The 12,187-nt window shown below is 41.4% G+C and overlaps 1 protein-coding gene across 2 annotated transcripts in view; it reads right to left on the minus strand.

Moving 5' to 3' along the window:
• The window catches only part of LOC129843730 (A disintegrin and metalloproteinase with thrombospondin motifs 17-like), a 40,402-nt gene extending 28,853 nt beyond the window's left edge, over positions 1–11,549 (minus strand). Inside the window, exons 1-3 of one of the 2 annotated variants that reach the window (XM_055912312.1) lie at positions 11,265–11,548; positions 2,109–2,249; positions 408–558 (exon numbers count right to left, since the gene is read on the minus strand). In XM_055912312.1, the coding sequence (XP_055768287.1) occupies positions 408–558; positions 2,109–2,242 (285 nt within the window). In that variant the 5' untranslated portion in view covers positions 2,243–2,249; positions 11,265–11,548. Of the gene's footprint in view, positions 1–407; positions 559–2,108; positions 2,250–11,264 lie in introns of both variants that reach the window. The other variant, XM_055912311.1, reaches the window with a different exon arrangement.
• Between the last annotated feature and the right edge of the window lie 638 nt (positions 11,550–12,187).

Raw genomic sequence — 12,187 nt, forward strand, 5'->3', positions numbered from 1 at the left:
GGATGCCCCGGGATAGAGAGGGAATGAGAAGGAGGAGGAGAGATCAAAAAGGAGTGTGTGAGTTGGTAAATCAATTAGGCAGACAGCAGGAAAGAGGAGAACAGCCCAGAGGAGGAACAGTATTACATCACAGTGGACTGACAGTCTCTTTCACAACCCATCATCTCTGCTCATCATGACCCCATCGGCACACCTTCATTACATCATGGCCCTGATCTGTGTACGCCACCAATACAATCTGATTTGATAGAGTCCACACTACACTAGCTCTAAACACACGACTACTACACAGCTACTGTCAATAGATCGGTGTGTGGTGTGTGTGTGTGTGTGTGTGTGTGTGTGTGTGTGTGTGTGTGTGTGTGTGTGTGTGTGTGTGGTGTGTGCATACGCACATGTGTGTGTACCTCCATATCATTGCAGAAGGTGGCGTTGGTTCCAAAGAGGATCTGACACTGTTCGTCTGCACTGTAGTGCATGCCTGGCAGCTTGGGTGGCAGGCGGACCTGGTAGCGGCTTCTGGGGTCTGTGTGGAGCAGACAGCTGCTGGCTTTGGACCTGTCACACGCACCAGCGCATGCACACACACACACACACACACACACACACACACACACACACACACACACACACACACACACACACACACACACACACACACACACACACACACACACACACACACACACACACACACACACACACACACACAAAAGGACATATAAAGAGCAGAGTTGACAGTATGTCCTAGCAGGGATAGACTGTAGTTGGATGGTTTTTCAAGTTACACACTGACTAAATGATGACCTCAACCCTGGTTACCATTGTAATGTAGTATTGTATGACGGTCCCCTGTGTGTGACTGTATTTCAGACCAGTATCTGTCTCTAGAGCACAAAGCCCTGGGATTCACCAGAGAGTCTTTATCTTAAAGATACATAGAGAACACACAGCAGAGAATGTATCCAGTAGAGTACACACACAAACATGCACACGCACACACACACACACGCACACACACAAACGCACACACACAACTAACCTTAGCTCCTAAATCTAACCCTAGCTCCTAGCCCTAAATCTAAATCTGACCCTAGCTCCTAACCCTAAATCTAACCCTAGAATATTTAAACACGTCCACACTACCATACATAATCCAGAAAACATAGACCAAAAAATTTGACCCTATGGGTTCTTGTCAAAAGTAGTGCACTATATAGGGAATAGGTTGCCATTTGGGACACAAACCTAGAGGAACATACACTATGGATCCAGCACGGAGACTGTCTGTGCCTTGGCTCGGGAATATGTGCTTTTGATGACATTGTGGTATAGGAAAAGAGAAATCCAGAAATGTTATATTGATGCCTGCAATGTGTGCATGGGAAAAGCTTCTTTTGACCGAACCTCAACATTCACCTTTCACCACACAGGTCTGCTAAAAAGAGGGTTGGGCAACTCTGGTCCTGGAGGGAAGCAGTATGTACAGGCTTTTGTTCCACCCCAGCACTAACAGTGTGAACATTAACACTTCTGTTACATATAATCATGGTCCAATGTCAAGGGAGTGATTTCAGAGCGCCAGACAGCCAACAAACTACATTTGTAGTCCATGCTCCAGTCACAGTCAATCAGATCCATTGTTTGCAATATAAATCAAGCCATCGCTATGGTAATAGCTTCTAGGCAACAGCAGCCCATAGATGAAAGCCGATGCCATCTTGTAGAGTTGTGATGAATGCATTGAGTAGGAGACGCCATTCAACTTGATTAAACTGCCTGACAGCAGTAAGGGCTGGAACACAGTAAGTTCCATCACTGTGAGTGACTGGTTACAAAGACCTTGTCAAAGTCAATAACATAATGGCTGGAAGGAAACTAGAGGTCATTTATTCAAGGAAGTGAGTTGGGCGGAGGGATATATTGTGTGTGTGTGAACGTGCGCGTGTGTCAGTGTATGTGTCCATTCTGAAAGTGGAAAACTGGACCCTTTAGGCCAGTGAACTGAGGCACATTTTCCACTCTCATAATATTGCTATGCTCCACTTAGTAACCTAGAGAGTGTGTCTGTGTGAGTCATTGTGTGTGTTTGTGTGTGTGTGTCTCACCTGAGGAACTTCTCCAGGTCGTCACGGCTGCAGGGGGACCATGATAGGTCGCTGGGGTTACGGCCCTTCACCCATTCGCCAGACATGATGTGGGAGTGGCCTGTACAGGTAGCATGGTCGTCATCGTGGCTCATCCCTATGCTGGAGAGAGAATCACACACACACACACACACACACCATTATATACCATAGACACACAAACACACCATTATATACCATATAGACACACACACACCACACACACACACACACACACACACACACACACACACACACACACACACACACACACACACACACACACACACACACACACACACACACACCATTATATCCCATATAGACAAACACACACCATTATATGCCATATAGACACACACACACACCATGATATACAATATAGACACATACCATTATATACCATATAGGCACACACCATGATATACCATATAGACACACACCACCATTATATACCATATAGACACACACACACACCATTATATACCATATAGACACACACACACCATTATATACCATATAGACACACACCACCATTATATACCATACACACACCCCTCCCTCTTAAATACCATATATACACACACACACCATTACATACCATACAGACACACACCAGTATATACCATATTTACACACACCATTATATACCATATAGACACATACACACCATTTTATACCATAAAGACACACACACACACACCATTATATACCATATAGACATACACACACACATCATTATGTACCATATAGACACACACACACACACACACACCATTATTTACTCATACACTACTGGTATATGCTCATGTCTCTCAGGCACACACACACACACACACACACACCACACACCACACACCACACACACACACACACACACACACACACACACACACACACACACACACACACACACACACACACACACAGGTATATCTTACAATTTTTGTGAGGACCAGCAATTGATTCACATTTAAAATCATATTTTCCCTAACCCCTAAGCCTAACCCTAATATAGGAGAAACCAGCCACACCTTCTTGACACGCCTCAAACAAAACCTCTACACAACTGAAACAAACGCACTACAAACATACTTGTCTATTTATGGAAAAATCACATTGATTAACTCTTTGGTCGTTTCACGTTTTACTTACTTACTAATGGCGCTGCCTACTCCAGATGACTCGTTTTTTAAATCATATGAACAAAAAATATTACACTTTATTTGGAATGCTAAGCCAGACAAAATTAAATGTGCCTATTTATATAATGAATATGAGTTTGGGGGGCAAAAATTATTAAATATTAAAGCTTTAAACCTCTCACTAAAAGCTTCACTCATACATAAATTATACTTAAACCCAAAATGGATCTCCAGTAGATTATTAAGGCTCAAACTTTATTCAAAAATTGCCTTTTTGCCTATACAGATCACAACTTCTCATTTCCGACTAAATGAAAATGAAATTTTGTTTAAAGTATCACCCTTTCTTAAACAAAAACATACAAAGCTGGTTTCAAATTCAGTTTTAACCTCCAGAAAAAAAATTACCAAATATTACAACAAACATTATGGATAAACTCGAATATACTGATTAATTAAAAAAAAAACATTCTTTATGAACTTTTTACAATTTTATTGTATTATATTTATTAATGATATTATGAATAGAAACTGAGGAGTTATGTCACATATGCAGCTATCAGAAATATATGGGAATATCTGCTCAATCCAAACTTACAACCAACTGGATGCAGTACAACCACAAAAATGGAGGAGGCAAGAAAAGGGAGAAGGTAGGGAACTTGTTTGCCTGCCATATATTAAAGACATAAATTGGCTTAAAGGAACTGGCATAAATAGAAAAATATACCAGTTTCATTTGAGGACAAAAATGCTGACAGCTGCATACAGGTTGCAAAATAAATGGAAGGAGATTTTCGATGTACCAATTCCATGACACATGGTTTATGAACTGGTACAAAAAACTATACTGGATTCAACACTTAGAGTTTTTAAATGTAAGTTATTATATAAAACTCTTGCCACCAACATAATGCTATATACAGTATATGGGCATTAAACAATCTCAGCTCTGTAGATTTTGCTACAAAGAGACAGAATCAATAGACAATTTATTCTGGTATTGCTCCTATGTAGCTTGTTTCTGGTCACAGGTTCAGGAACGATTAAAAAATCACAACATGCATTTAAAATTAACCTTACAAATAACAGTGTTGGGCGAGTTGGAACGCCATAGTTAGTCAATAGATAATATAATAATGCTCGTAGGAAAGGTTTTCATCTTTAGCTCACAATCTGTGGATACTATACGAAACAAGCTACATAAATATGTGTATGCAACCAATAAAATGTGATTTAATTTGATTTGATTTCATGGATCCTTCAGGCGAATACCCGCCCAATGTTTCCCATATTCTCCTCTCTGACTTGCTATATACAGACACAACAGAAAGTTGCAATAGGCTTAACGTTTGTCACCAGCACAAACAGAAACCCTCTTAAAACTTAGCCTAAACCTAACCCCTAAGGCAAAAAATTGCCTTTTTACAAGTGAGGACCGGAAAAATGATCTCACTTCTTTGAATTTTTTGTTGGTTTAGTATTCTTGTGAGGACTTTTGATACTCACAAGTATAGTACAACGTGTACACACATACACACCTTTAAATGCGGAAAACAAATTTCAGTTGAATGCATTCAGTTGTACAACTGACTAGGTATCCCCCTTGGCCCTTTGTATCTATCTCTGCAACACATAACTAAAGACACAACATACACTCTTGCAACAGACAGTATAACATACTCTGAACACGTTTAAATACCTCTACACAACTTCAGCCCATCCTAACACACCTGTTACATATTCATTGGCTAAGGTCAGGGCCTCAGGGAAACTTCAACAGGAAAGAATATCTAGTGTACAGCTATACCACAGTAAGGATCTGTGTGCGTGTGTGTGTGTGTGTGTGTGTGTGTGTGTGTGTGTGTGTGTGTGTGTGTGCGTGCATGCGTGTGTTTCCTCTAAAGCCATGACCTACATTTTGCAAATGAAAAACAACAAACCCGGCCTGAAATCCCAGTAGCGCCTCAGAAACGAACAAAACCATTGAGTGGAATGACTGGACTCCCAATGCACAGACGTTGTTCCCAAATATGTTAATTTAGAATTTTTCCAGATCTCTGTAGGCTCTGGTTTAGTGCACACATTTACAACAGGGAAAGCAAACACGGGGGTTGTGTTCATTAGGCACAAAACTGAAGAAATTGCACGGAAACAGGGAGAAACTACCTGGACTAATTTTTGTTAACTGTTGCAAAACGTTTTAAAAATGTTGTATACCCTAAACAAAAAATAAAATCAAACTTTACTTGCCACCTGTGCTGAAGAAAATATTTACCAAGTAGGATAAAATAAAAAGTAACACAATAAGAATAACAATAACGAGGCTACATACAGGGGCACCGGTACCGAGTCAGTGTGCGGGGGTGCAGGCTAGTTGAGGTAATCTGTACATGTAGTACGAAATATTATAGTTATTATATTCATTTACATTTTAGGATACCTGAGGATTGGATAGAGACATAGTTTGACTTGTTTGAACAAAATTTAGCAGTAGCTTTTTGGACTCCTTTGTCTGCACAAATTTTTGGGATATAAAGAAGGATTTTATTAAAACGACCATTCATGTTGTAGCTGGGACCCTTGGGATTGCAAACAGAGGAAGATTTTCAAAAGTAAGTGATTTATTTAATCGCTATTTGGGATTTTATGAAGCCTGTGCTGTGCTCATGTTGCATGTTGTGCTCTCGCTGTAAAGCCTATTGTAAATCGGACAACGCAGTTAGATTAACAAGAATTTCATCTTTTAAATGATATAAGATACTTGTATGTTCATGAATGTTTAATATTACGATTATTTATTTGAATTGCGCGCCCTCCAATTTCACCGGATGTTGCGATCCCTAAGGATCAGCGTGGCAAACGCGTTGTTGCCTACTCTTATCACCTGGGACCTGCCCGTCAGGAAGTCCAGGATCCAGTTGCAGAGGGAGGTGTTTTGTCCCAGAGTCCTTAGCTTAGTGATGAGCTTCTTGGGCACTATGGGGTTGAACGCTGAGCTGTAGTCAATGAACAGCTATCTCACATAGGTGTTCCTTTTGTCCAGGTGAGAAAGAGCAGTGTGGAGTGCGATTGAGATTACGTCATCTGTGGATCTGTTGGGGCGGTATGCGAATTGGAGTGAGTCTAGGGTGTCCGGGAGGATGCTGTTGATGTGAGCCATGACCAGCCTTGCAAAGCACTTCATGGCTACTGACGTGAGTGCCATGGGGCGGTAATCATTTAGGTAGGTTACCTTCGCTTCCTTGGGCACAGGGACTATGGTGGTCTGCTTGAAACATATAGGTGTTACAGACTCGATCAGGGCGAGGTTGAAAATGTCAGTCAAGCATGCATGCTTTGATTCCACGTCCTAGTAATCCGTCTGGCCCAGCGGCTTTGTAAATGATGACCTGTTTAAAGATTTTGTTCACGTCGGCTACCAAGAGCGTTATCACACAGTCATCCAGAACAGCTGGTGCTCTCGTGCATGCGTCAATGTTGCTTGCCTCGAAGCGAGCATAAAAGCCATTTAGCTCGTCTGGTAGGCTCGCGTCACTAGGCGGCTCGCGTCTGGGTTTCCCTTTGTAGTCCATAATAGTTTTCAAGTTCTGCCACATCCGACGAGCATCAGAGCCGGTGTAGTAGGATTCAATCTTAATCCTGTATTGACGCTTTGCTTGTTTGATGGTTTGTCTGAGGGCATAGCGGGATATCTTATAAGCGTCCGGATTAGTCTCCCGCTCCTTGGAAACTGATGCGGATGTTGCCTGTAATCCGTGGCTTCTGGTTGGGATATGTACGTACAGTCACTGTGGGAACGACGTCATCGATGCACTTATTGATGAAGCCTATGACCGAGGTGGTGTATTCCTCAATGCCATTGGATGAATCCCAGAACATATTCCAGTCTGTGATAGCAAAACAGTCCTGTAGTATAGCATCTGCGTCATCTGACCACTTCCGTATTGAGCGAGTCACTGGTACTTCCTGCTTTAGTTATTGCTTGTAAGCAGGAATCATCAGGATATAATTATGGTCAGATTTGCCAAATGGAGGGCGGGGGAGAGCTTTGTATGCATCTCTGTGTGTGGAGTAAAGGTGGTCTAAGATTTTTTCCCCCCCTGGTTGCACATGTGACATGCTGGTAAAAATGTGGTAAAACTGATTTAAGTTTGCCTGCATTATACTCCCCGGCCACTAGGAGCGCCACTTCTGGGTGAGCATTTTCTTCTTTGCTTATGGCCTTATAGAGTTGGTTGAGAACGGTCTTAGTGCCAGCTTGTTTTGTGTTGGTAAATAGACGGCTACGAATAATACAGATTAGAATTCTCTTGGTAGATAATGTGGTTCGCAGCTTATCATAAGGTACTCTACCTCAGGCGAGCAATACCTCGAGACTTCTTTAATATTATACATCGCGCACCAGCTGTTATTGACATAAAGACACACACCCTCACCCCTCGTCCTACCAGAGGTAGCGTCTCTGTTTTGCCGGTGCATGGAAAATCCCACCAGCTCTATGTTGCCCGTAACTTCATTCAACCACGTCTCGGTGAAACATAAGATGTTTCAGTTTTTAATGTCCCGTTGGTAGGATAATCTTAATAGTAGGTCATCAATTGTATTTTCCAATGACTGCACGTTAGCAAGAAGAATGGAAGGCATTGGGAGTTTACTCGCTCGTGTCCCCTTTTCCGGCATCTTTTCTTCACGCAAAATACGTGGATCTGGGCCTGTTCCAGTGAAGGTAGGATATCCTTCTCGTCGGACTAGTTAAAGGAAAAAGTTTCTTCCAGTCCGAGGTGAGTAATTGCTTTTCTGATGTCCAGAAGTTATTTTCGGTCATAAGAGACAGTAGCAGCAACATTATGTACAAAATAAGATAAAAAATAAGTTACACAAAACACACAAAAAAATAACAAAATAGCACAATTGGTTGACCCAGGAGTGAACTGTATAAAGTCTTGGAGATTAAAAAGTGAAGTGTTTATTGGTCAAAGGTTTTAAAGGTGCACTATGCAGAAATCCTCCGCCATTTCCTGGTTGCTAAAATTCTCAAGTGGGTATAGTGTAGAGAATCCTTGTACCATCTAAACCGCTGTGAAATAAATATTTCCATTACCAAAAAGATTGTATTTTCACCTGTTTGAAGCTGGTGTACGAAACCTAAAGTAAAAGACGCAAAAATGAAACTTAAAAAACGGGAAGCATAGAAATAGCACACATAGAACATATGTACCGCCTCTTAGACTTCTTAAACTAAAAAGCATTTTCAATTGAAATTATCCAATGAGTTTTCTTTTTAGTCCAGCTAGGCCTCATCTTTGTCCAGGAATCCACCCCAAAGTGGTACAGACAAACAACAAATTGAATCAGTTCTTCAAGGGCTGTGGATTAGACATTGATTTCCACTAGGAGTGATAAGTGCTTGATAAGAACGCACCTCATCCACCGACTCACTTACATGAAGAGGAGTAACAGAGACGAGCAAATCAATATCCACTGGCTCTGTGAGGATGCGAACATCTGGAAGAGCTACTGTGTAACAGTGAATACAAAGCAACGACATAGTAAAAGGAAGGTGAGTACACAGTACACACTTAAACCCAGTAAAAGTATAGATTTCATGGCTAATTCGATGAGGATCTAGCATAATGGTTGGAGATTAATTTCTCATGTTAGATCTGTCTTTATTAAACAATGTATTCATAATGAATCACATGTGAAAGGTTTGAAAGCAAAACAACCGTGACCAACATAAATCATCATGTTTCCTGTTTCTCACCCTTGTTTTACTGTTTCCTTGAATGTTGAGAATTTATGTTATTATTCATATATTCTCTTCCTACCTTCCTTAAAGTGGTAGTTCAGTATTTTACAACTTATTGTTTTATGTTTTTTTGTAGCCATTTCCTGCAGTTTATGACCAAATCGCCTCTTGTGGCCACATGGGTGGAATGTTATTAATATTTTTTATAATTTCATTATTCATAAATATTTATTTTTTTAAAGTAGAAAATCCGGTGTTTCTATATCAAACGGTTTTGTTATATTTCAGTCATCTGTGATGTTTATAAAGTGTAAAATTGGGATGCAAACTCAACATATATTTCAACTCTATATCTGACATGGTACAGGTGTCTTCTTTGTTTAAGTCCATTACCATGTGTGTGAGGTGTATACTTGTGTTTCAAAGACTACCCAGAAACACTCTGTGTGACCCTGATTTAGCTCACTGCAGTATGAATGACCAAAATCATTAGCTGACGTTTGTTGACTAAGTGCAGGGTCACTGAAGACCAAACTGGATTGGAAACAGCAGTGCTGTGTAATAAGACATCATATAGTAGTTTGGATCAGATTACCAGGTAGAAAGGAAGGAAAGATGCAACACTGAACAATTGGAACAATGTCAAGGACAGGAACATGATAGCAGCACACACACACACACACACACACACACACACACACACACACACACACACACACACACACACACACACACACACACACACACACACACACACACACACACACACACACACACACACACACACACACACACACACACACACACACACACACACACTGCCATCATGCCAACCTGAGCTTACAATCTTTTATGTGAAAATACAGAGTGGGGCACTTAAACCCAATTCTCTCTAATTAATGTGTTTCACACAATCTGGACAATGGAGCCTTGTCAAGGTACAGTGTATTTGCGTATATGTGTGTGTGTGAGTGTTTTGTGCACATGCATGACTGTAGTTGTGTGTGAGAGGGTGTGTGTACCCTGTGTGGTACTTGTTCCTTAACTGCACCCCCGGTACGTGCACCAGTTGGGCGTGCTTCAGGCCAGCTCGTTACCTCTCTTCGCCTCTCTTGTGTGTGTGTGTCTCTGTGTGTGTGTGAATGTCTTGTGCATCTCTGTGTCTGTATTTGTATAATGCTTACATGTGTGTGTGTGTATGTGCATGCAGGCGTGTGTGTGTGTCGCCTGTTTGTGCATGCGGCTTGGGTGTGTGTATGTGTTTATTTGGGCGCCAGTGGGACGTGCTCCATGCCAGTTCATTACCTCTCTCAGACATTAAACCTGGGGTCCTTGCACCCTCAGCATGGCTGCACAGATATACTGCCTGATGAAAAGTGTGATAAATCCTTCTGGGCCTGGCAAAGCCACAAAGCTGTTGCTAACGTTAATATACTCTGGCATTTTGGTGTTGGCTCCCTGTCACCGCTCTATCAATGAGGGCTTTATTCGAGTAATACACACACACACACTCACACGCACACACACACACATACTGTGCTATCCTGTCTTGAGGGAAGAAATGATGACGCTGAACTCAAGTCTGTGTGGCTAGAGAAGAAGGAACAATGCAACTGATTATAGCAGAGAAAGACTGCATCCCAAATGGCAGCCTATCCCCAAATGGTCCCATAGGGCTCTGGTCAACGTTAATGCACTATATAGGGAATGGGGTGCCATTTGGGAGGCAGTCAAAGACTGAAGTGCCTGGGAACAGAACCTTACAGTACTCCCTATAATGGCTACTGTCAAAAACTATGTAATTACACTTTCACTTAGGAAAGAAATCCACAATAATGATGATAATAGTGGTTCATTCACATGGAATTATCTATTTATGAAACTCTAAAACTGCTCTTGTATTTTTTATCTTAACTATGGATATAGAGAGATACAAAGAGTTGTGCCCATGGATACATTATACCTCAAACTGTGAAGTTGTCCAGTACAAAAACACTTAAAAAGAGGCTGAAACTTTCTGCAAATCAATACGGAGTCTGAAGAAACGATGCCTTCCATTGTTAAACTGAGGAGGGTGAAGTTTCCCCTAGATGCTGATCTTGGATCAGCTTGGCATTTCCCCCACTAATGGTTATTGTTAAAGTTGGGGGAGGGCATCCTAGATCTCTACCTAGGAAAAACTTGACAATTCACTGCTTTTGCTCAGGATAGACAAGTGCTCCTTCAGACAGACAGACGTACTTGTGTCCCAGCTCGTGGGCTATGGTGAAGGCCAGGTTGAGTCCGTTGTCCTCGGCCAGAACACACTTCCTCTTGGAGCTGCACGCCCCTCCCAGATAGGCAATACCTAACGGAGGAGAGAGAGTGAATAGAGTGAGACTGGGTGAGACTAGGACCGATGTTCCCTCCCCGGGACTGCTGCGCAGAATAAATATCAGCCAGCGCAGAGAATCACAAGATTGAACTTAACTCAACTTTCTAGTTTACCTGTTAGTTAACACTATCAACGTTTCCCTTTACTGTGGGAATTGTGATCGATTGAAAGCAATATTAGCCACTTTCAATGCAACATACCGAAACAAAACTAACTATGCAAAATATTGCATTGGAGTAGGATTCTATTACACTGACAGGCACGACTTAGGCCTGTACTCTACACAGACCAGTGCGCCATAACCAATCAGAGCTGCAGTAGGACCTATATGCAAATAGACTATTGCCATATATGAATATGTGCCTCTCACTTTGAACTGGACTGTGTTGACAGCATGAGCAGTGGTGAGTAGATTCGTTTGTTTTGAGATCAAAGCAAGAGCTACATGTAGCAACGAGTGCACATTTGTACATGTGTTCATATCCTTTGCTAGTTTGTGAGTTCTTACCCCAGTTATAGATCATTTGTAGTCAGCAATGGGAGAGTGATTACTTCTTACAAGAGCACAAAATGTGTGCATTTCTAGACATCTTTATAAAGCGAGTCAGGTAAAGGGCTTTTTTTTGTCTTAAAGGGACAGTGTTGTATTTTGATACGGGCTTGAAAAAGCTAAGTATCCAATAGGCAGGGGGTAGCATAATTTGTCTGATTCTCTGTTATAATGGCATGGGAATAATGAGGAATTTAATGTTTTATTTTGTAAAGTGGTTTCTTGCAAAACAAAAACATT

This window comes from Salvelinus fontinalis, unplaced genomic scaffold, assembly GCF_029448725.1.
Source record: "Salvelinus fontinalis isolate EN_2023a unplaced genomic scaffold, ASM2944872v1 scaffold_0156, whole genome shotgun sequence".
Classification (NCBI taxonomy): Eukaryota; Metazoa; Chordata; class Actinopteri; order Salmoniformes; family Salmonidae; genus Salvelinus; species Salvelinus fontinalis.